The sequence below is a fragment of the Quercus robur genome, chromosome 12 (genome assembly GCF_932294415.1).
Source record: "Quercus robur chromosome 12, dhQueRobu3.1, whole genome shotgun sequence".
Taxonomy (NCBI): domain Eukaryota; kingdom Viridiplantae; phylum Streptophyta; class Magnoliopsida; order Fagales; family Fagaceae; genus Quercus; species Quercus robur.
In genome coordinates this window covers 34,281,263-34,307,903 of record NC_065545.1, presented here as the reverse complement: position 1 = coordinate 34,307,903, position 26,641 = coordinate 34,281,263, and the positions used below count along the sequence as shown (strand labels likewise).

Here is a 26,641-nt window from a genome sequence, read left to right as displayed (position 1 = left end):
AAGTATTGAACTAACTATAACATTATAACAAAAACTGGGTTTTTATTAACTTTCTCTCACATTTCTCGGCAACCAAATAAGGCATAAACTTCATGCCTGAGCAAACACCAACACATTATTAACCTCCAATCCAAAATTAAACAAAAACACAAACGAGGGCCATGACAATGAGCCACACCACAACAAAACAAACATGAGAGTATTTGATTTATCCCTTTTCGAAGATTTGTTCATGGAGATTTGTCCTTTGAAGATTTATTCAGGAGATTTTTCCTTTTATGAAGATGTGCTCATGGAGATTTATCCATTGAAAATTTGAATAGGAGATTTATCCCTTTTCAAAGATTTGTTCATGGAGATTTTTCCTTTGAAGATTTATTCAGGAGATTTTTCCTTGGAAGATTTGTTCAAGAGATTTTTCCTTTTGAAAATTTAGGAGATTTATCCTTTGAAATTTTTTTAGGAGATTTGTCCTTTTGAAAATTTGATTTTATGAGATTTTTCCTTTTTGAAAAATGTTTTAGGATATTTATCCTTTTGAAAGTTCGTTAGGAGATTTTTCCTCTTTCAATTTCCTGCAAGAAAAATAAGAGTTGATTTCTAGTCAGTTAATTTGTATAACTCATGAACTACTACTCTTTGATCTTTGCATTTGATGACTTTGATATGTATGGACTTATTCTTGTAAGAGCTTGATTCATAAAAGTTTAGATTTTACCTAATGAAGCTTTGTGGTGCAAAGGTTAATTTGAATTTACCTGACAGGTTTTGACATGGGTGATCGTACCTGAATGAGGCATTGCTGAATGCCCCTAGTCTACAACTTGAAGCATGATTTTGAAAACCTTAACTTTTGAGGAAAAGATGATTTTTTTTTTTCCCCAAAATGGATGAGGTATGGCCGAATGCCCCTAGTTTAAAAATGGATGCATGATTTTTGTAAATCTTGATTTTTGATTTTTTTTTTTTTTTTCGGAAAAGATGATGATGATGATCTTTTTTTTTTTTTTTTTTTTTGGAAAATGAATGAGGAATGACCGAATGACCCTAGTTTGCGAATTGGTGCATCACTTTTGAAAACCTTGATATTTGAGGAAAAGATGATTTCTTTTTTTCAAAATGGATGAGGAATGGCCGAATGCCCCTAGTTTAGAAATGAATGCATGATTTTTAGAAATCTTTTTTTTTTTTTTTTTTTTTTGAAAATGAATGTGGCATGGCCGAATGACCCTAGTTCAACAATCAATGTGAATTTGGAAAAATCTTATTGTGTAGGGACCTTCAATAAAGCAAAATTTGAGTAAAACAAGATCAAAATCACAAAACTGGGCAAAACAAGGATTGCTGGAATGATGGGCCAATTGGCACTGTTGAAATGCGAATTGGCACATCTTGAGCCTTGTCTAGTTGTTGCATTTTCAGCCTTTAGCATCTAAATTGAAGATTGATGGTGAATGTTGAGTAGATGAAAGATCCATGTCCACCTTTTGCAAAAGATTCTTTCCATAAGCTTGTTAGTAATCAGTTATTATAAAAATGTTTTTGGCCAATGCCCCTAGTTTAGACAAGCTTGCACAGAAAATTGATGATATGTTTAAAACACATGCTCCTAGCCTAAATTCACACAAAGAAATGTCTTGATTTTTAGCCTTTGAAATTTTTTTTTTTTTGAGTGATTGTGATCAAGCCTTTAGAAAGGCTTCCTACGTACCTCTCTCATAAAGGATCAGGTCCAAACGTAATTCGAACAAAATTTTGATTTTTTTTTTTTTTTGAAAATGAAATTTTTTGAAACGAGTCTTTTTTTTTTTTTTTGAAAAAAAGCAATTTAATTAGAATGAGATTTTTTGAAATTTTATCTTTTTCAAATGAACAAAAGGTGATCCTTTGAACAACCTCTTTAACCAATCATAATGCTCAATTGTTAACTCGATCTCATTGGCTAGGAAGGATTTGAAATCATTAATAACATGTAATCAAATTTGCTTCTTCATTTTGAAAATTTTTGGATTATGTCCCTAAAGACAATCAAAGTGATAGGCCAAAAACGTATTGACCTCTTGTGATGTATTAATTAATTAATTAGCCAAATTTATTAATTAATCAACTTAACATGCAATGTACGTGGCAGTACAAAAAAATCACCAATTAAACTAAGTATGCAGCAAAAATTAAATTCACACGGTAATTTGTTTACGAATGGGAAAAACCTACAAGGTAAAAACCCTACCGGGTGATTTTATGGTCATCACTCCCGAGAATCCTTTATTACAAAACAAGCAGTTACAAGTAAAGGAATCCCAATACTTTACTAACCTACAGTTGAACCCTTACCCCAATACCCAATTGGATTTGTTCTGCAGTAACAATCTCTCATTTCAATGCACGGCTCCCAATACGTGACTAACCAATTATGCGGATCCCAATACGCGACTTGATCACCAACTTGAGAAGGATGTTGGCTGCAAAGTTCTTCAGCTCATCACACGATGAAGATCATAAAGTTGCTTGGTCACAAAACCCTACGATGTACAAACATAGCAGCTTTTTCAAAAGAAAGAAGAACTAGGGCAAAACTAGGTTTCTGGTCACACTTCTTCACACTTGTGGAATTATGCTCTTGTGCAACTGTACGTAACCTTTTTCGACCCTTAAAATAATCCTTATATATGTTTAGGGTTGTGAGAAAAGAAATCCCAAACATACATTCACGGATTGGATGAAAATTAACTTGAAAAACTGAATATCATAAACCTCGATAGATAGCCATCTATCAAGCTAGTTGTCGAGCCACAGGCTTCAGCAACTTTTAAACCTCGATAGATGCTAGCTGTCGAGCTAGCTATCAAGTTTTAAAATCTTGCACTTTCTCACTTGAATCTTGGACAGACTTGCATGGCTTTAACACTTGAACTTGAAACCTTGTTTCTTGAAGCATTAAACACATCATAGATCTACCCAATTACAAGTAAAGTGCGTTTTGTCAATGGATTAGCCAATTACATAAAATGTTGACATATGTTCCTAACATGACTCACATATGTCCTAACAATCTCCCCCTTTGGCAATCTGTGACAAAACCACAACAAACAAATGAGATATGAGAGAAGTCATAAATCACTCAACTCATATTCACTTGTTGAATACAATAAAATCTATCCTAATATAAACTCTTGAAAAACTTTGCAAGAAGAGAGTTTATGACAAGTAGACTTTGACAACCTGTATTTTTGAAATACTTAAAACAAAACTCATCACGGCATCTTAGTATGAAACAGAAATAAAAGATTGCATACAATTATATAAGAAGCATGTGCATAAGGAGAGAAAAGAAACATCGCATGTAAAGATAGGTGAATTAACTGTAATAACAACCTCAAATGTATATATATCAACAAGTACAAGGTTTGCTATCACAACATGATCACAAGATCTAAGGTACATGAACAATGTATCTAAAATAGAAAGAAAATAAAAAGATACATAAAATCCTCACTACATCCCTCAATATACATTCCCTTAACAAAAATCTCCTATACTAAGAGTGTCAAGGTGAGCATCCATGCGCTGAAGCTACACCATGATTGCATCAAGAATCACACCACTTGCAGAAGAAGAGGGAGCGAAGGTGGATGGAGTTGAAGGAGTGGGAGGAGTTACTTACCTAGACCACCTTGAACGTAGCTGCACCTTGCTCCGTTTAACGGTAGCAGCGTCTATGGCACACATGGCATGGAAGTGGTCGGAAACAGGAAAGGGGACAGAAAAATGGTGTAGAATCCTCATGATAGCCGAAGGGAAGATGAGCTTATCACGGGTCACCGTATCCTATATACATCTATGATGGAAAGAATAAAATGAGAGGGAAAATTTATAGTAAGATGCTCTAAAAGGGAAAGCAAAAATCGAGCATGGGGCTTGGTAATGGAGTTATAATGAGATAAAGGATGCAAAACAAAAGTCATAAACATGTTAAGAAACCTAAAACCTTTAGCAAAGCCCGTACAAGAAGTGAACTGACGATCACCCCAATCAGAGGGACGCTCACAAAAAGAGGATATAAGCTCATCTTTGGACACAGTCCTTAGATGCTCATAACTGAGGTAGTCAGGATGCGCTACCCTTGGGACGTGGAGCACCTCGGATACAATATCCGGAGTGACCACAAAGCGCGTACCTCGAATGTGAGTAGAAAACTGAGGTATTGAATAATCAAATCCATGCATGTTGGAGTAGAACTCTTGTATAAGCATGGATGGACAAGTGACCGAGACGTCACACAGTGACTCCCAACCCCTACTGTAAATGACAGTGGCTAGGTCAGTGTCGGAGAAGTCTGACAGAATGACTTGGCATTCCGAATGAACGCCTTGTCTAGAACAGTTCTCAAAGAAGTTCGATTAAACTTTCTCCTCACGGAACCGGACGTGAGAGTGAGTGGGGTCAGAAGAAGTGGATGCCCCGAAATAGAGAGGGTTCTAGGATGGAATGGATTTACGTTTAGGTGCCATGATGCAACTAACGTAAACAAGAGAGAGAGAGGGAGAAAGAGAGACACCTAGAAAAGCACCAATCATGATCAATATATAAGAATATAAAGAATGTAAGGTACGTATGTATGAAAATGTATGAGCATGTGATATGCAATGGAAAAAACATCATGGGCTCAACCCAATCCAATCCTAGCAACACACAATGAGACAACATATAGAGCACACATCTAAAATTCATGACAATATAGTTAAAATACTCATGAAATGTAATGTATGATGATTTGACATCATTTAAACACAAATCCATCCCAAAAATTTTACAAAAACCCCAAAATTTTGAAAATTCCCAAAACTTTTCAAAAAACACCAAATTCTAGGTCAAAAGATGTGAAATGCATGATAAAAAGATGAAAAGAGAATCATACTAGAGAGAGAAGCAGATCTTGAGACCGAAAAATGAATGGGAAAGTGAATTTGAGTGAGAGAGATAGAGGTTTAGGAAGTTGAGAGGTTAGAAACTGTTGAGAGAGATCGAAGAGAACAGATCTAAAATCGCGAGGAAGGCTTATATAGAAGCTTCATTAATCTCGACAGATCGAGAGCTATCGAGAATTAAAAGGCGTGAGAACAGCTATTGAGGAGCTGTTCAAAGGTTTCCTCACAAAGGGAGCTCGATGGATCAAGGTAGCTGTTGAGGAGCTATTGAGCAAACAGAAAGTCTCTCGATGGATCAAAGTAGCTATCGAAAGCTGTCGAGAATGTGATAAAAAGAAGCTGAAGAGCTCGATAGATAGGCTAGGTGTCGAGGAGCTGTCGAGATTGCTTAAAAATAGTTTTTCAAAGAAAAGAAAAACATAGACATGAATGCAATCAAGCATGCTACTCAACCAAAGATCCAAACAACATTTTAAGCTCTCAAAATCATCTCTCAACAATAAAAATGATAGGCATTTAGATCCCAAAACACACACACACACTAAACAAGTCTAACCAATTTTATATTTCAAAAACAAGTTAAGATAGTTTCGTGAGGATACATTAACACAAGTATTCCTTGTGATGGCCAAATCACATTGTACCTACACATGTATCTAGACGTGACAAAATGGGCGGGTCGGGTCGGGTCAATCAGGTTTGCGGGTTAAACGGGTCGCGGGTCAAAACGAGTCATTTTTAAACGAGTCAATCGGGTCGAGTTGACCCGTATTTTTCAAACAATTTTTTTGTTTTGTTTTGGAAATAGATGCAATCTGTCAATTGTTTATGAGTTCCTTAACTATGATTAGATTCTCACTGGTAATATTGTTACCAATTACCACTAAACACTTGACTTGATACCCAAATTTGGTGCAACTCTTGTTCCAACTTTCTAGAAACTAATCTTGGTATAATCTTCGATCTATTTAAAGTAGGAAGAGAAAATGAAGGTGGTAAGTAAAGAATGACAAACTATAATGGAGTACATAACATATTAAGTAAAGAAGAATAAGTAAATATTTTATAAAAATTATACCTCAATCTCAATCTACTCAACATTGGTAGATGTGGCAAAACAGTCGGGTCGAGTCGGGTCAATCGGGTCGAGGGTCAAAACAGGTCACGGGTCAAAACGGGTCATTTTTAAATAGGTCAATCAGGTTACGGGTCAAATGGGTTACGGGTCAAATGGGTCGGGTCAAATGGGTTTGACTTGTTTTGCCATGTCTACATGTATCAAGAGTAGCAACGAATATTGAGTATTGTGTGTGAAAAACATTACAAGATTGCATAAGTGTCTTCATGTTATGACGATTTGAGATATAAGAAAATCATTTTAACTCACACACAACCATAACTATTTAATGGGGACTATCACCTTCAAGGTACATCCTATAACTCCCACATCTCCTAGAATACACGCTTGCAATCATATATAAAGCATTTTGATCTTTTTGCTTTTATTTTTCTTTGCATATATTTTTCTTTTAAGCATATCATGCATGGGCATATAAGAGATAGAAAAGAAAATACTCAATTATTGTAAAGTTGTGATTTACAAATATGTATTTTGTTGGCTTTTATTCCGTGCCAAATTTGATTGTAATTTTATTCAATCTTGTGTACCCTGTATTTGTTATGGGATGTGATTGTAAGGGTTGTGTGTTAGAGAGAGAGAGAGTGTGAAGACTCAAGCAAGTGAAGCCAGAAGACTTTTCGCGCGTGTCTCGCGACTAAGCTTCCCGCGAAGTGAAGCATGTGCCTTACACATGACTGGAATGCGAAGAGTCTGTACAGATGGAGATAGCTGTGTCTTGCGAGTATCTTACGGGTACGGCCTTCCCGCGAGACATTCTGTTCTGCCAGTCAGTACTGCCTGATACACACTTTCTGTACCCTTATCATATATACCCATATTACCCACAAATGTGACAGAGAGCTTCTGAGAGAAAACCCTAGCTAAAACACTTGAGAGTTAGAAATTATTATACCAACAATTCTCTACACCTTTGCTTGTGGGATTTCCTCATCTCCTACCTCTCCATTTCCATACCATTGAAAGTTCAATAGCCCAAACACTTACCACACCTTTTGAGAGTGTCCAGTGAGGTTTTGGTGCTACTGGGAAACATTGGAAGAAGCCAAGGATGGTAGATGCAACATGGAGTTTGTTGCGGGATCCGGAGAGCTAGACAAGACACGGTTCCGAGAAGCCTTGTTGGAGTAGGAGTTTGGAGGGCTTAGGTACAGAGGGTAGATTAGGCTTGGAGGGTCTCTTGCTTACCCATGTATCCCAATTGATTGTCTAGTGGATCGATTTCCGCTTGGAGGGCGGCGGAGAGGTTTTTCGTCGAGTTCTTCAGTTTCCTCTTTGATAACACGTCTCGGCGTTATCTGTGTTTGCATCTCTTTTCCCTACTCTTGTTTATTTCATTTTACTGTTGTGTTGCTTTAATTATGAAGTAGAGTAGCTCTCTTGCTTGTTTACTTGCGTTTACACTATTCCGCACTTAGTAGTAAGTTAGTGTAAAATCAATCAAGCCGTAATTTGAATTGGGGGTCTAACCAAGCTCTTATGTTTTCATACATTTCGAGCTTTCAATTGGTATCAGAGCGGGTACACTTGATTTGGTTTCATTACCTAAGTGTGATCATTGACCCCTTGTGTGTTTTGCCATAGATAATGCTTTATATGCTTCTATGAATGTTGTTGATTGTAACATGCCATGTGTTTGTGAAAATGGCTCTATGAGTGTTTATCCTCATGATTGTGATGCCATGTTACATGAATCTATGGGTGTTGTTGATATTCCTAACATCAAACTTTTGAAGAAAGATGCTAAGAAGTTTCAAAAGAAGTTAAGCAAGTTATTTTGTGAAAATGATGATTTGATTGCTAAGCTTAATGAATCCAACAAATTGGTTGAGAAATATAAGAATCTTGTTGAAATTTCTCTTGAAAAGTTGAAAGAGTTTGAATGTTTGAATATGGACTTGGATGCTAAACTTGTTTTGTCTAACAAACTTGTTGATTATCTTAAATCTGAAAATGAATCTCTTAAGATGCATGCTAAGTGTTTGATTGCTAAACCTTTTATTAAAAAGGATGATAATATTTGTTGCAATCATGTTGTGGTACCCGATTTTGTGCCTATTGTGTGTTCTACCTCAAAGGACAAATCGTTGTACATTCCTCCACATAAAAGAAATCAAAAGGTGGAGAGAAAGGTTCTTAAGTCAAAGCCTCTGTTTAGGTCTCAACCTAAGGTTTTGGATGGATCTAAGTTTATTCCAACTTGTCACCATTGTGGTGTGATTGGTCATATAAGACCTCAATGTCATAAGTTGAAGAGGGAACAAAACCATGTTACTAGATCCCTTCCCAAAAAGTCTAGTGAGCCTAAACACATTGTTTGTCACCATTGTGGTGCCTTTGGTCATCTAAGACCTCAATGCTCTAAGGTTCATGCTTTTAAAAAAGTCAAAAGAAAAGAAAAATTTGAACTTTTTGGAAGTTGTACTAAAAAGAGTAATCCGGTTTTGAGTGAAAATAGCATGTTGTTAAAGAAAATGTTTAATGCTCTTAACTCCTTGACTATGTGCATCCCCGGTTCTCATTCTTCCAACCCTCGTCTCGCTTCTCATGAGACACTCATTCTAAACAATAGTTTTGTTTGGATGAGGAAGGGTTCCTATTGTTGAGCTTTTGCTCTTTTGGTCCTTGATCTAATTCTTTCGATCTTTGTAGGACCATTCATTCATTAGATGCTTCATTGTCATACATTTGTTCATCATGCATCTCTTTCTATGCATTGTTCTATTTTTTTTTTTTTTTATCTTACTTTTATGTCTTTATTTTGTGTGTGTAAAAATCCAAAACCACATAAAAAGTGAAAAATTCAAAAAGTTTGATCACATAAGTTTTAAGCACATATCACATGTGAGTTTCGCCTAGTACCTTCGTACTAATGACGAAGTGCATTTACGAGCTTAGCTTGTTATGTATGCACATATATCTTTGTGGGATAAATCTTGAAAACTATGTGTGATTATTGTGAATAGATCTTCAAGCTTGTCATGAATGATTGGTCAATAGTCTTGATGGCCTTGATACTTGCATAGGCTTGAGCCTATATCTCTTCCCACTTTATTTTTATGTTTTTGCTATAGAGCTCACCAAATGTAAATCTCCAAATGAAAAGAGATAATGAGCTGCAAAAGCCTATCGCACATACTAGTATTTGACTAGGAAAAAGGGAAAGTGACTTTTATATTAAAATGTATGGTGCTAAAAAAAAAAAGCCAAAGGCAATCTCTCAATGTTGAAATATCAAAAATTTCAAGCATCAATCTCAAAAAGAGATGTGTTGTTAAAATTAAAAAAAAAAAAAAAAAAAAAAAAAAAAAAAAAAAAAACCCAAATGTTATGATTTGTAAAGAAGCCAAATGAAAAGCTTCAAAGATTTTGTAATCATTTTTGTGGGAGGTCATATATGTTCATTTCTATAATTGAGATAGACCACTTGATTCTATACTAGTTGTGTATGATTTGATTGAATTGATCATTGAAGTTGCACTCTGGTCTACAGACTATTCCCCACTTGATTCACACACACAACACACAAGTTTAATGTTCAATGAATATCTATTTCATTTGTGTGATTGTACATGTTCAAATGTGACGTGTGTGTGTTCAACCATATGTGGATCAAACCAAAAAGATTTTTGTTCTTTTTGTTTGCTTTTGAAAGTGATTTTTATCACCTATGTTTTTCAAAGTTTTTCAAGTTGTTTTTGTGTGAAAAATATGTTTTCTGGGTGTTTTCATGATCCATCTCATATGTAAGCTCAACTGGGAGTTAAATGGCCCAATTTTAAAGTTTTTTCAGCTTTGGATAGAGAGTTTCACGACTGTTTCGTGAGTAGCTCGCGAGTAAGGCTTACCCGCGAAAAAATTTCGCGAGTACTTTCTTGAGTTAGCTTCCCACGAAAATTTCCAGATTAGCTTTTTAAAGGGTATTTCGTGGGTCATTTGTTTTAAATGTCTCCCATCTTCTCCCAAACCTCTGTTTTAATGTTTCTACATCAAAACCCATCTAAATTTAAGTGTTTTTCATTCCATTAACATCTCTAAGGTAATCTTTAATACTTTTCATTGATTTTGATCCTTAGATTATATTTTTGGGGGTTTTATGTTCATAGTTGGGATTTTCTCAAATGGGAGTTGGAAAACTTATTTTTTTGTCAATCTTTTTTATTGGGCTTTGTTTTAAATGATAATTTGCTTTGGATGTTGGCCCCTTATGACAAAAATAAAATGTATTAAGGCTAGATTTTCATATGTTCTTTCATTGTTTATCATACATGTGTAGTGTGTTCACTCTAAGTGTTTGATAAAATGCCCAAATGGCATTTTCTCGCTGTTTTGGAATCCGATGAGTACCAAACTTTGGGGATCACCATAATTATTCATGTTTATCATGTTTTGATCATTGGTGGTGTGTTTTATACACTATTTCCCATGAGTGCTTATTCATGCATTGGTCATGCATCTCACATGCATACTAGTTGCATCTTTGCTGCACACACTCTAACACTTGACATGTTTTGCATTCACTAATGCTAGTTAAGTCTTTTTAGACCTTTTAGCACATACTATATGTTCTTATGTCCTTGTTGTGCCTAGGTTTATATCATGTTCCATCATCTTTAGCATGTCATGTTTACTTTATGCTTTGTAGCATTTTTTTTTTTAATATTTTTGCCTTATGTTTGAGCTTCATTTTCTCATTCATCTTGCACCCCTCATGCATCATCATTTTTTATCCTTGTCATATCTTCTTTTCTTTCCCACCTTCCTCTTGATTCATTTGTCTATTCGTTACAAAAAAGGGGAGTGTATACTTTCGTCATTTCTATATGACTCTTGTGCACATTCTTAGGGGGAGAAATTCTACGTTGTGCACATTCGTAGGGGGGAAATTCATAGGGGAGATGCATATATCAAGGGAGAGAAGACATTCTTTTATGAGAAAACCTTGTTTTACCTTATGCTTGGTTTCTCGGTGTTTTATGGTGCTTTATCATCTATGCTTTATTGCTCTCATCGCATCGTGTTTATGTATTGAACATGCATACATCCTTATGTTTGTTCAGATGATCATTTGCTTTGCTATATGGTCATTGTAGTAATTTCTATATGACTGTTTTGGTGTTTGATCAAGTTGCTCTTATGTTTCACATCATGTTTACTTTATCGCAATTTACTTCTTACATTATACTTGTCATTTTATTACTTGCTTTACCTTGAGGGTCTAATGTGTTTTGTGCAAGTGTTTCAGGTTACAGGTATATATGTTCCAAGTTTATCAGAGCTCCTAAGATTCATGATAGGGGGAGAAAGAGAGAAAGAGCTTTGTGCTACATTAACTATGTTTGTTTTGCTCATAGTTCATGATTATGCTTAGCTATTTAAAATATTGTATTTTGTGATTATCTCAATGCTTGTGTAGCATTCTCTGTATACTTTTAGATATTGCTAAAATGTCTTAAGTACTTCACACTTGTGCCCTGGTAGAATTGTTCCTAGATGCATATACTTCGTGTATTTTGCATTGGTTGTGTTATTGGACATGTAAGTAATCATAAGTGATTGCTTTATTATACATGGCCAGATGAACATTTACTTGTTATATGGTCATTCTTTAATGACTGACCTTGTGTGATCAATTTTTTGTTTACATGTTATCAAATGTTTACAAACTTGGTCACTTTATGCTTGCTCTTGTTCATACCTTGTGTTCAACTTGTCAAAAGCTTAATGAAAGTTTTGTTTGTGTGAGAGTGTTTCAGGTTACAGGTATAAATTGCAAGTGCTTCACAGTTTCTAGATTAGGTGTGAGTGAGTTTTGCCATTGTTCTCAAACTCACGTTTAAGTCTAGAGTCTGTGTTAGGGGTTTTGTCATGGAATAGCCAAAGGGGGAGATTGTGAATTTGTGATTTACAAATATGTATTTTGTTGACTTTTATTCCGTGCTAAATTTGATTGTAATTTTTTCAATCTTGTGTACCCTGTATTTGTTGTGGGATGTGATTGTAAGGGTTGTGTGTTAGAGAGAGAGTGTGTGAAGACTCAAGCAAGTGAAGTCAGAAAACTTCTCGCGGGTGTCTCGCGACTAAGCTTCCTACGAAGTGAAGCATGTGCCTTGCACATGACTGGAATGCGAAGAGTCTATACAAATGGAGACAACTGTGTCTCGTGAGTATCTCGTGGGTAAGGCCTTCCCGCGAGACACCCGTGAGACATTCTGTTCTGCCAGTCTGTACTGCTTAATACACACTTTTTGTACCCTCATTATATATACCCATATTACCCATAAATGTGACAGAGAGCTTCTGAGAGAAAACCTTAGCTAAAACACTTGAAAGTTAGAAATTTTTATACCAACAATTCTCTACACCTTTGTTTGTGGGATTTCCTCATCTCCTACCTCTCTATTTCCATACCATTGAGAGGTCAATAGCTCAAAAACTTACCACACCTTTTGAGAGTGTCCAGTGAGGTTTTGGTGCTACTGGGAAACATTGGAAGAAGCCAAGGATGGCAGATGCAACATGGAGCTTGTTGTGGGATCCGGAGAGCTAGACAAGACACGGTTCCGAGAAGCCTTGTTGGAGTAGGAGCTTGGAAGGCTTAGGTACAGAGGGTAGATTAGGCTTGGAGGGTCTCTTACTTACCCATGTATCCCAACTGATTGTCTAGTGGATCGATTTTCGCTTGGAGGGCAGCAGAGAGGTTTTTCGCCGAGTTCTTCGGTTTCCTCTTCTATAACACGTCTCGATGTTATCTGTGTTTGCATCTCTCTTCCCTACTCTTGTTTATTTCATTTTACTGCTGTGTTACTTTAATTATGAAGTAGAGTAGCTCTCTTGCTTGTTTGCTTGCGTTTACACTATTCTGCACTTAGTATTAAGTTAGTGTAAAATCAATCAAGCCGTAATTTGAATTGGGGGTCTAAATAAGCTTTTGTGTTTTCACACATTTCGAGCTTTCAATTATGTTAAGCATTTGACATTCCACTTTTGCTATGCTGAAGTATACAAATGTCATTTCATGATTGGAAGGCAACAGTGGTAAGATGGTTATTTATGCATTTCTCTTAGGATTTTCTAGTCCTTTCCATCAAAAAGAGTGATATGAGTGTTAAGTACAAGAGATCACTTAACCTTACTCATCACAAACACGAACCACAAAGCTCACTTGCTTAGTTGTGCATAGAGATGTTCATCTAAGCTACAAAAGATACAAAATTTAGAAAACTTTGTTTCAATGGCCATCCAAGGTACATAAGTACCAATGTACACAAACACACATTGTTTTTGTATTTTTCTGATTTTTCAAATTTTTTTTATATGAAAAGCAAAATAAAGCAAAACTGAAAAATAACCAAACAAAAACATGTTACACAAGGCAATGCATAAAACTAGACTGAGTCAAAACATGAAAGCAAAACACATAAGTAATGAAAACACAAAAATAAGATGCGAAGAGAGAGAAAAAGTGACAGAATTACTTAGAGCCCTTTTCCTTCCACACCTTGGAATAACCTTTCCGTTTAGCAAACCCTTGATTCGGTGGTGAGGAGGAAGAATTAAAACCGTTCAAGTTCGAAAGAAACATAAGGGCTTTGAGAAGATCTCCAAGAGGAGCAAAAGAAGATGGAAACTGATTCTGGTCTCTCGACGTGGTCATGTTGTTGCTCTTTTGAGTGGGTAACCACTTGTAGCAATTAGGTCAAGTATGTCCAACAGTGTCGCAGTGATGACAGAAATGTTGCATTTTCTGTTTAGGCTTTTCAGAGTTTCCCTTCTTAACCCTAGGGTTTTTTATCTCTTTCTTATCAAGCTTAAGGGGTGCTCCCAAGATAGATTTACCCTTGTCTATGTTCTCACTAGCCAATTCATTTTTAACATCATTGTCTCAGTTTCAACATTATTAGCAAGAGGACCAAAAATAGTAGTACTAGTAGAAGTAATACTAGGAAAAGAGAAATCATACCCTAAACCAGTTCGATCGGAGCCGATTTCTAAAAACCGAGCATCTCATCGAGCTTAGCGCTTGAAGTCCTTTCCAATTGAGCTCTGACTTGGAAAAATTCTACCTTAAGCTTTTTGGTTTTCTCAGCCAAGAAATTATTCTCAAACCTTAGTGCTTCAATAGTCTGATTGGCTTCATCAAATATTGTAGAGATTTCTTCTCGCTCAAGCCCCACATCACTAAACTTCTTGGTGGTCAACCTATACAACTTCTCATGCTTTTCTGAGACCTTGTATAACTTTGCATAGGCTGTGTGGATGTCATCTTATTCATCCATCTTCTCAAACTTAGACTCCACCAATTCCTCTTCTTCATCCACATCTTTAACAATCCCTTCAATAGGTTTTACAGTGGCAGTGAAGGCATTTAGGATTCCATCATCCTCATTATCGGAGTCATCCTCGGGCTCAGTGTTGCTCAAGATAGCAGCAACTGCCTTGCTTTTTCCGATGGTCTTGAGATAAGTAGGACACTCTTTTTTCATATGACCGAAACCATGACACCCAAAGCACTTTGGTCCTGAGGGAACAGTGTACTAACCACCATCCCTAGCATCATTTTTCCCTTTGTCTTGGCTCTTAGACTGAGAAGAACTTGATTTCCTATGGTCCTTGTCGAAGCCCTTTGCATTGGCATTCTTCATGAATTTCTTGAATTGCCTGATGATGTAGGACTTTATTTTATAATCTTCATCGTCGGAAGACTCATCCGTGTCACTGCTCTTGGCCTTTAGTGCTATGCTCTTACTCTTGCTCAATTTTCCAATCCTTGTCAAACCCAACTCATAGGTGTGCAGATTGCCAACCAATTCTGTTAAAGGAATTTTGTCAATATCCTTTAATTCCTCAATGGCAGTGATCATGGCCTGGAATCTTTCGAGTAGAGATCTGAGCATCTTTCTCATAATCTTGGGCTCAGGAATAGTTTCCCCAAGATTAAAAGCTGAGTTCACTATGTCCTTGAGCTTGACATAGAACTCATCAAACGACTCATACTCCTCCATCTTGATCTCTTCAAAGCTTGTAGTGAGCCTCTAAAGCTTTGAATCCTTGACAACCGTGGTTCCCTCATATGTTGTCTGGAGGATGGTCCATGCTTCCTTCGCAGTTTTAGTGGAGGATATTTTCTTGAACTCCTCATATGTGACTGCACTAAATAAAGCATTCAATGCCTAGTTGTTGAAGTTTGCCGCCTTGATCTTAGCATCATCCCAGTCAGCCGACACTTCCGTAGGCTTAGTCCAGCCTATCTCCACAACTTGCCACACTTTCTCATCTAAAGACTGCAAGAAAGCTCTCATGCGTACTTTCCAGTATGCATAGTTAATGCCATCAAATAAGGGAAAGTGTAATAAGAGACTGTCCTTTACCTATGACAAACAAGGGTCAATGGATCACACAACAAAGATTAACCCTAATCAAAGTTTGCCTCCTCGGATACCACTTGATAGGCCAAAAACGTATTGACCCCTTGTGATGTATTGATTGATTAATTAGCCAAGTTTATTAAGTAATTAATTTAACATGCAATGTATGTGGTAGCACAAACAAATTACCAATTAAACTAAGTATGCAGCAGAAATTAAATTCACATGGTGATTTGTTTACAAATGAGGAAAACTTACACGGCAAAAACCCCACCGGGTGATTTTAAGGTCACCACTCCCGAGAATCCGCTATTACAAAACAAGCAGTTACAAGTAAAGGAATCCCAGTACCTTATACCAACCTAAAGTTGAACCCTTACCCCAATACTTAGTTGGACTTGTTCTGTAGTGACAATCTCTTCTTTCAATGCACGGCTCCCAGTACGTGACTAACCAATTGCACAGATCCCAGTATGCGACTTGATCACCAACTTAAGAAGGATGTGATAATGCCTTAAAATGTATACTTGTTATATATTTATATGGGTGTTATCTCCTTATTATTATGCTTAATTTTTATAATTAAGCCATGATTTGCATTAGTCTCTATTATTTATCTTTACATAATTTCTTGAATAAAATGCTATTCATTGTGTGTAATTTTCTACTTTTAGGAAATTATGTGAGAAAGATGAGTTTACAGGAATTTGTGAGAGAATGGAGGCCAAACTAGAATTAAAGTGGAGCTGAAGGACTGTGCTTAAATGTCTAAGGAGGTGCAGCTGGAGTGCTTGGATTGTCTACCATGATTGGAAGCTTCAAATAAGGAAAGAAATCAAAGAAGCAGAATCTGAAAAGGAAAAATCTGATTTGAAAACTGATCAGTATTTTGGGTGTATCTCTCTCCTTAAAAATCCAATTGACACAAGGCTAGATGGGTTGGAACTGTGACTTAAATATCTACAACTTTCCAGTTTTAAGTTTTCTGAAATTCTCAATTTTTGAAGGCCGAAATTAACTCACAAGTTACTACTGTAAACCTGGACGGAAATTAAAATAGTAAAAGTTTTATTTTCTTTGGACACTTAGACATTAGGGTTTTGAAGAGAAGGCTGTGTAGAACGAATTTTGGAGAGAAAACCTTGTATTTTTCCTTTCTCTAATGGCAGCCTAAACTCTTTGCTAGGGCTAGGGGTTATGTTTCTTCTATACGGTATGAATATTCAATGTGATTCTTTCTAGGATTTTATCAACAACATATTTGATTGTTCAATTAGATTTCTTTTGATGTATTAGTTCTTCCATACTTTTAATAAGTTCAATCATGTTTTTCTTATTGTTTAGAGGAATTTCTAATAGTTTCAAATAGAAATCAGGTTTTAAAGTGAATGGGTTTTTTCTGAAAACTTTTCTAACCGCATTATTAATCGAGGTTATCATGCGTTTTTGAATTGTCTTAGTTCAACCGAATCATAAGTTTTTAATTTTATAAGAACAATCAAATTATGAAATAGATATTTTCTTAGATCACAAAGAATTTCATATCGATATAGGGAAACACCCCGATGCCCTAGTATTTACATTATTGATTTAAATAAGTTATCATTGTTATTCTTATTTACAATTACCAGACAAAAATTATTCTTCATCTTCACCAAAAGTTTTTTAATTACATTGTCTTTGAATTTAACCCGCTCCTTGTAGTTCGACCTCGGTACTTCGAGAAATATATTGTTACGATCTCCTGCACTTGGGAGTGAGCGAGCAATTTTGGCGCCGTTGCCAGGGAACTGCTGTGGATTTAGAGGAAATTTTTTTTTTTTTTTTTTGGGAGCAAAGCATAGCTAGTGGAAATTCTTCTATTGGTAACTTCGTTCCATTTTTTCCCTTATTTTGTTTTTATTTTTCTGTTTTTTTATTTTATTTTATTGTGCATTCATTGTTGCATGAGCATTTGGGTTAGAAACAAGAGAGGTAGATTAGAAAATTTTGAAACTTACTTTGGTAATCTTTTTGACACACCTTTGCCTTCACCTTCTTCATCAATCATGGGTGATGAAACATGTAATAATCATGAGGAGAATAGAAGAACTATGTATGAATTGTTGCATCCCACACAAAATTCTGTTCCTTCATGCATCATGATTCCACCTAATGCACCACATGTAGAATTGAAGCAAGGTTTATTAGCAATACTTCCTGACTTTAGGGGACAAGAAAATGAAAATCCTTATGTCCATGTTAGAGCTTTTGAAGAGGTAATTAGTAGTTTCTATGCACAAAATGTTATTGAGACTACTAAGTTACGTTTCTTTTCCTTTTCTCTTAAGGATAAGGCAAGAAGTTGGCTTTACACCTTGAAACCTAGGTCTATAGGTAGTTGGGGGGAGATGGCCAAAGAGTTTTTTAAGAAACAGTTTCCTCCCCACAAAGTCCAGCAAGTAAAAAGAAGGATAGCTAGTTTTGTCCAAGGAGAAAATGAGACCTTATACCAAGCTTGGGAAAGGTACAAAGATCTTTTCAATTTCTGCCCAACTCATGGGTATGAAGATTGGAGATTGGTTAGCTATTTTTATGAAGGACTTACACCTATGGACCGACAGTTTGTTCAACTCTCATGCGGAGGGGACTTTTTACAAAAAGAACCCGAAGATGCAATAGATTATCTTGATGAGATAGCTGAAAACTCTAACACATGGATTGGACCTAGCCCTATGGACTCCACTGATAGGACTAGAACTAACACTACCACTTCTAGTGGAAGTGTTTTCAAGTTGAGGGAAGATGATAACATGAGTGCAAAAATCAGCATGTTAACTGAAGAAATTGAGGCACTCAAAATGAAAGGAAGTAGGAATGTTAGTGCTACCTTTAGAGAGGACCCAATGGAGGTGTGTAAAATTTGTCATGAGATAAACCATGCTACAAATGAATGTGCATCACTTTCATCATTCTTGAATGTGCCAGAAGAACAAGTACATGCATTTAATTCATACTGGCCAAATAATTCTTCATATTCTAACAATTATAACCCAAATATGCAAAACCATCCGTATTTGAGTTATAAGAGTGACAATGTGTTGAATCCTCCTGCTCCAAGGAATTTTAATTCACCACATGCATCATCATCATCATCTAGAACTTCCTTGGAGGATGCACTTAGTACTTTCATTCAAAGGCAAAGTGAGTAAAATCAAAAGTTTGAATCCATGCTCACTAGGCTAGATGAAGAGGTGAGAGAGACCAAGAGTCATATAACTAGGCTTACAAATTCATTGAGTGGGATAGAGAGAGGGAAGCTCCCTTCCCAAACTCAACCCAATCCCATCAATCAAAATCTAAAAATTGGCTTTAAGGATAAACATGAGGAAGTAAAAGCTGTGACCATTTTGAGGAGTGGTAAAGAGATTGATAAAAGTTCTCCTTTAGTAACTAAGAAATCTAAGGAGACCATAGTTGAAAAAGAGAAGGATGAAATTGAGCCACTTGGGCTTGATGACATTGAACAATGCCCAATCCCTCCACCATTTCCCCAAGTCTTAAAATTACCTAGGAAATTAGACACCACATCTGAGATATTAGAGAATTTGCATCAAGTCAAGATAAATTTGCCATTATTTCATGTTATCAAGCAAGTGCCTGCATATGCCAAGGTAATTAAGGACCTATGCACCATCAAGAGCAAGCATCATGTGAAGAAGACCGTATTCCTAACAGAACAGGTAAGTGCAGTTATCCAACATAAGACCCCGCAAAAGTATAAGGATCCAGGTTGTCCTACGATCTCTTGTACTATTGGAGATTACATCATGGAGCATGCATTGCTAGATCTTGGGGCAAGTGTTAATTTGATCACTTTCAGTGTATATAAAAAACTTGGACTTGGTGAGTTGAAATCTACTTCAATAACTTTACAGTTGGCTAATCACTCTGTAAGGGAACCGAGAGGGATTGTTGAGGATGTATTGGTGAAAATTGAACAATTTTATTATCCTGTTGATTTTATTGTTCTAGATTACCAACCTGTTTTACATCCTAATGTTCATACCCCTATTATTTTGGGTAGACCTTTTCTTGCCACAGCTAATGCTTTAATTAATTGCAGGAATGAGATAATGCAACTCACTTTTGGTTCCATGACTTTGGAGCTAAACATATTTCATGTGGCTAAACAACCACATGAGGATGATGACTGTGCATATGTGAACCTCATTGGGGTGGTGGTTCAAGAAGAGTTTAATAAGAATTGTTTCTCTGATCCTCTTGAAACTCTTCTTAATAATTCTGTTGGTTCTTATGATTTAGAATGTGATATTCATGTATCTGAAAATTTTTCTTTGTTGGATTCCTCACAGGTTTTGGAAGAATAACAGATGATGGCAATTAATAAAGGGTGGAAGCCTTGCTTTGAGGAGCTACTAGAAAATGAAAAAAAGCTCGTGCATTCAAGTGAAGAGGCACCATAGCTGAAGCTTAAGCCGCTGCCCGGTGGTCTTAAATATGTATATTTAGGCTCAGGTAAGTTAAAACCTAGATGGGATGGCCCTTTCATTGTAAGGGAAGTGTTTAGCCATGAAGCTGTAGTAGTTGAGGACCCTAGAGATGGTAGGATTTTGAAAATAAATGGACAAAGGTTAAAACCATTCTTAGGGGGAGTTATACCAGAGGAGGAGACTATGTCACTGAAGATCCCTTCCTATTGGGATGCTACGTGAACTCTGAAAGAGCCTTATGAAGTTGTACCATATTTGTTTTACTTTTCTTTTTGCCTTTTGTTTTTTTTTTTTTTTTGTTTTTTTGTTTTTTGTTTTTTTTTTTTTTTTTTTTTTTTTTTTTTTTTTTTTTTTGTGAGCTAACATTGCAAGTGTGAAAGAAATTTCAAAAAAAAAAAAAAAAAATTAAATGCTTAAGGTAACTTCTTCCCTTTATACTTGAATTTATTTTGGCTTTGATACATTGAGGACAATGCAATATTTTAGTTGGGGGGAGAGGTCTACACTTTTTGCTACACCTTTCATTATTTTTCTTTCTTTCTGTTCCAAAAAACAAAAAAAAAAAAAAACAAAGAAAAAAAAAAAACCTTGAATTTGAATGCGGTAGAGTTATAAGCTTTATTTTTATATCATGTGATGGAATGAATAATGCTGAGTTGGTTATACTATTTGCTATATTAAGACTCTTTCATGAAAAATACAATTGGAAACTTTTGAGCACGATAGCCAGGTTAGCGGATGGTTGGATGTTGGATATGCATGGATCATGAACAAGCTAGATATAAGCTGAAACTCAACCCATATAGAGAGTTCTTGAGCCTTACTTTTCTTTGTGAGAGTATATCTTTGTTTGAACTCTTAAATTTCTCTCATATGCTTCAGTTTTTGTAAAAGATCTCTATATTTTTTGGTTGACTACTGGAAACATTACGGGAAGATATATCATGATCTTACTTATTTTTGTCCTTAGGCATGCTGGTTTATGCGGAATTTTAGGAGCTGAAAGTCTAAGACCACCAATTTTTGTCACCAGCTAAACAAATATTCAGCCTACCTTTACATTAATCATTGTCACCATCATTTGAGCCATGAGAAATACTTCTACAATACCACAAAACATTTTTATTTATGGGTATTCTCATGGGAGTTCAAGTTTTGAGCAATTGATGTGTTTAGATACCACCATTGTCTCTCTTTTCTTCAAAAAAAGAAAAAAAAAAAGAAAAAAGAAGAAAAAAAAAAGAGAAAAGAAAGATCAAAAAGAGAGAGAGAGAGAGAGAGAGAGAGAAAAAGAAAAAGAAAGAGGAGACATACATAATCAATCATTAAATCATTGGTGTCTTACACATCTTTCATGTATTTCAGAAGGGTTATATGGTTGAGTAAAGGTTGTTTTGATTCAAGTTGGTTGTTACTGCTATGAGTTGGGTTTGGCTTGAATTTTCTGCATTTGATTGATATACCTCATATTTCAAAGAAAGTAGTTTGCCTTTACCTAGCCATAAGATTATACTACCACTGAGCTTAAAGTCCTACTTGATCCTAAAGGTGCATGACTGGTATGTGTTTGGGATAAAAACTAGGGATGAGAATGGTATTAACTTCATGTTTCCAGGAATTCAACATCCTTTCCAAGAGATCTTTTTCCATTGTTTTAGCTGCTGTTTTTGTATACACATGTGATATTCTTAAAACTTCTTCTTTCCTTTTTGTTCACATGTGATTTGAAGAGAGAAACCATTACTTCTATGTGTGTTCTTTTAGAGTGTTGATGACTTAAGAGAGGTTTTGGAGTAGAGGCTCTAATCTAGATTATTCTTGGTCTATGCATGTTTGGAAAAGTCGGTTTGATTGGATGGGCTATGCACACACACACTCCAAAAGTGAAGCTAGTGAATGCTCTTTAATATGATGAATAGTATCCCAACACAAAATTGAAAGTTCATTTGTATGATATAATGATAAAGCAGACTAACATTTGCTGCAGAAATTTTCAGGAAACCTTTGACTTTTGTGGGTAAAGTCACTGCAAACCCTCACGAGAGTAAACTCGTCCATTAGGGTGACCTAGGAGTTCAAAGACTTGCTGCACATGGGAAGTGCAGTCGTGTAGCCTACGAAAGTGGCTTGTATTTTAGTTTTAATTTTTCACTTTTAGTAGACATGGGTGCTTTGTGGATTGCTAGGGACTAGCAAGATTTAAGTTGGAGGGTGTGATAACACCTTAAAATGTATACTTGTTATATATTTATATGGGCGTTATCTCCTTATTATCATACTTAATTTGTATAATTAAGTCATGATTTGCATTAGTCCCTATTATTTATCTTTACATAATTTCTTGAATAAAATGCTATTCATTGTGTGTAATTTCCTACTTTCAGGAAATTATGTGAGAAAGATGAGTTTACAGGAATTTGTGAGAGAATGGAGGCTAAACTAGAATTAAAGTGGAGCTGAAAGACCATGCTTAAATGTCTAAGGAGGTGCAGCTGGAGTGCTTGGATCGTCTACCATGATTGGAAGCTTCAAATAAGGAAAGAAATCAAAGAAGCAGAATCTGAAAAGGAAAAATCTGATTTGAGCACTGATTAGTATTTTGGGCGTATCTCTCTCCTCAAAAATCCAATTGACACAAGGCTAGATGGGTTGGAACCGTGACTTAAATATCTAAAACTTTTCAGTTTTGAGTTTTTCGAAATTCTCAATTTTTGAAGGCCGAAATTAACTCACAAGTTACTGCTGTAAACCTGGACGGAAATTAAAATAGTAAAAGTTTTATTTTCTTTGGACACTTAGACATTAGGGTTTTGAAGGAGGCTGTGTAGAACGAATTTTGGAGAGAAAACCTTGTATTTTTCCTTTCTCTAATGGCAGCCTATACTCTTTGCTAGAGTTAGGGGTTATGTTTCTTTTATACGGTATGAATATTCAATGTGATTATTTCTAGGATTTTATCAACAACATATTTGATTGTTCAATTAGATTTCTTTTGATGTATTAGTTCTTCCATGTTTTCAATAAGTTCAATCATGTTTTTCTTATTGTTTAGAGGACTTTCTAATAGTTTCAAATAGAAATCAGGTTTTAAAGTGAATGGGTTTTTCTAAAAACTTTTCTAACCGCATTATTAATCGAGGTTATCATGCATTCTTGAATTGTCTCAGTTCAACCGAATCATAAGTTTTTAATTTTATAAGAACAATCAATTATGAAATAGATATTTTCTTAGATCACAAAGAATTTCATATCGATATAGGGAAACACCCCGATGCCCTAGTATTTACATTATTGATTTAAATAAGTTATCATTGTTATTCTTATTTACAATTACTAGAAAAAAATTATTCTTCATCTTCACCAAAAGTTTTTTAATTACATTGTCTTTGAATTTAACCCGCTCCTTGTTGTTCGACCTCGGTACTTCGAGAATTATATTGCTACGATCTCCTGCACTTGGGAGTGAGCAAGCAGGATGTTGGTTGCAAAGTTCTTTAGCTCATCACACGATGAAGATCATGAAGTTTCTTGGTCATAAAACCCTACGGTGTAAAACACAACAGCTTCTTCAAGAGAAAGAAGAACTAGGGCAAAACTAGGTTTTCGGTCACACTTCTTCACACTTGTGGAATTATGCTCTTATGTAACTCTGCATAACCTTTTTAGACCCTTAAAATAATCCTTATATATGTTTAGGGTTATGAGAAAAGAAAGCCCAAACATACATTCACGGATTGGAAGAAAATCAGCTTGAAAAACTGAATTTCATAAACCTCAAAAGATAGCCATCTATCGAGCTAGCTGTCGAGCCACTGGCTTCAATAGCTTTTAAACCTCGATAGATGCTAGCATTCAAGCTAGCTGTCGAGCTTTAAAATCCTGCACTTTCTCACTTGATTCTTGGACAGACTTGCATGACTTTATCACTTGAACTTGAAACCTTGTTTCTTGAAGCATTAAACACATCCTAGATCTAAAAATTTTCCTCACTAAAATTCGTCACTGAAAATATATTTTGTTGTAGTGCCAATTACAAGTAAAGTGTGTTTCGTCAAAGGATTAGCCAGTTGCATAAAATGTTAACATATGTTCCTAACATGACTCACATATGTCCTAACACAAAGAAATGAAATATGAGGACTCTTGGAAATCCCATATGTTGGGAACAAGCAAGAAAGGGAAAAATCCTAAGTTTGAAGATTAGAAAATTGAGAGTTAATTTTTTGTTGGAAGCAAACCAAGGGAGTGTTTGGAGCTTAGATTTTATTTATTTATTTATTTATTTTTTAAAGTCACTTGAGAAAAGATATCAGCCAATGGGGCTTGATAATCTTGAGCAGTTTTCCTTCTTAATCCAAGAGAAAATATTATTAGAGCTGGATGTGTGCTTTCAATCAGCAGGACTTCAAGGAGGTCTTTATTCAATGGTTGTAATGTAGGCCGGGTTCAGGTTATTGAAAGGAATGATATAAAAGGCTCAAAACCCTTATGATATTTCTCCAAGTATGTAATACTTTAAATTCAAGCATTGGAAGATTTTTCCACATCTTCTATCATTGACTCTTGTGCTAAAATCCTTGTCATGTTCATAATCTTCTCATTTGTTTTCATAGATTCCTTTCATTTGGTCTTGATTTTTTTAGCTTGACAACTTCCTCTTTTTGGTCTTCTTAGCATCCTATCTTGTGGTCAGATCACTCACTCTCATTTTTTGAAAAATTTTTTTTGAATTTTTTTTTTCTTTTTTTTTTGCTTTTGCCCTAATTTTTGCCTAAACCACCCTTTCAGGTTTTCAGCCTAGCGGGGTTTTTTTTTTTTTTTTGCCTAGACTGTCCTTTCAGGTTTTCAGCCTAGCAAACTTTTTTTTTTTTTTTTTTTCTTTCAACAAACTTTCATCTTTCTTGGATGAATTTTCATTTCTCCTTGATATCCTCTTATCCTTTCTAATGCACTATCAATTTTTTTTACTTGATTGAATACACTTTTTGATGAAATGTATCTTACTTTTTCTTTTCCTCTTCTTCCTCAATTTGATTGAATTTTGCTTTTAATGAGTGTTGAGGGGGAAATTGATGCCTCTGAATAAAATGTGGGGAAACCAAGCCGAAACTCGACTATGGGCTCTTGAGATGGCACCCAAAGGCTTTCGGTGTGATGACAAGCCTATCCAAGCAAGAAAAAAACAAAAGGCTGCACTTAACAAAACAGCAACAAAAAGCCCAATGAAAACACTTTACAATACTTAGTTAGTACATTAGTGGTCTTATTCTGCTAGTTCAAGGGAAATAAATTCTCCAGGGATAAGGGTGAAGTTACACTTAAGTCCAAAAAGAGGAATTATCCAATGGTAGAGGTGAAATTACATAGTCCAGCAATCAATAATTAGATATTTAGGAAAATGTTAACTCTCGAGGATCCTTGTATGTCTCAGTTAAGAGGAATTCATTGTACTTTCAGCCATTATTACATTAATGTGAAGGAAGAGTTCGATCGTTATGAAAACATCTTATCCTTCTATAGTAAAATAAAAAGTAAACATCGAAGGTTCCATAGGAAAAAGAAAAGGATGATTAATTGGCATGGTGTGAAGGGAGAGAAAGATCCCCTGCTCAGTGCAGCAAATATTAAGCTAAAATTTTAGTGGGTGTATATTTATATGGCACGAATGAGATGAATGTGAGCTATTTTTGAGTGAGTGGGATGGGATTGATACTAAGATTAAGGCTTTTTGTGTGTGGTGGTCTGTTTATGACTAGTTGAGAGACATTTATGGGCTGCATTTGTGTGAAAGGGAGAAGAGACCATTTGAGATTAGATGAGTGTAGGCTTAGGATGATGAGTGGTGAGCTTGAAGGAGTCTAAACCACAAGCAAGATAGCAAACAAACCCAGAATTTCAGAGAGGGTCACTGTCCCCCCTGTGGGTTGAGGTGTGTATGTATGTTTTTATAATGGAGCTTTTGAGAAGCATTAATTAACAAGAATCCAAAAACGTATGACTAGTTAGAGCTAGTGAATCAAGGTTATCTCTCCTAGGATTTTTGATTAGAAGTAGGAAAATATACTTTAGGGGCTGCCTTGCTTCTTTGGGTAATGATGGGATTTTAGAGTGTTTTGCATTAAATGCCAGGATTTCTGGGGCTAAGTGTAATTATAGTGATTGAGGTGTGTATCAAGAGTGAATCCTAATGTTGCAGCTGAGATTCGGACCCTTGAGAAGTAAGATTTAACACTCCAAGCCAGGTGTCACGCTCTAGTCTACTTTAGGGGGTTCCACTGGAGATCCCTTTATGCCCTCCAAACCACATGTTCCCAATTTTTCTCCTTTAGGATTCATGGGTTTGGCATATGAATCACGTCTTGAACGTTTTAAAACATTTTTAGCATTAATTTATTGGAGTTTGGATAATTTGGTTTTAACTCCCCTTTCGCTAGAGGTATAGTCTTGGGGAAGGTGATGGAGTTCCATCATTCTTTAGACTTCAGCTGATATGATAGCCCTTGGGTACTATTCACGTCAGGCAGAGGGTGGCAGAAAACTGATGGGATAGCCCCTAGTTCATCCTCAAAGGCTTGGTTCTCTTGTAGGGGTCTCTAGTTGTTTTTATGGTTAGGGATGAACAAGGGCTGGTTGTCCACTCTCAATCCTTTGCCTCTTGCTGCTGTCTTTTGCATTGGGCTTGCATACATAGGCTAGTTCGTTTGGGCCAAGCTG

At 35.9% G+C, this 26,641-nt stretch overlaps 2 protein-coding genes across 2 annotated transcripts; both read left to right on the top strand.

Moving 5' to 3' along the window:
* Window positions 1-17,482: 17,482 nt before the first annotated feature.
* LOC126708416 (uncharacterized) lies at window positions 17,483-18,625 on the top strand. The gene has a single exon (XM_050408210.1). It carries the CDS (start codon window positions 17,483-17,485, stop codon window positions 18,623-18,625), a length of 1,143 nt encoding a protein of 380 aa, XP_050264167.1.
* Window positions 18,626-18,643: 18 nt separating this feature from the next.
* LOC126708415 (uncharacterized) lies at window positions 18,644-19,804 on the top strand. The gene has a single exon (XM_050408209.1). It carries the CDS (start codon window positions 18,644-18,646, stop codon window positions 19,802-19,804), a length of 1,161 nt encoding a protein of 386 aa, XP_050264166.1.
* Window positions 19,805-26,641: the final 6,837 nt, after the last annotated feature.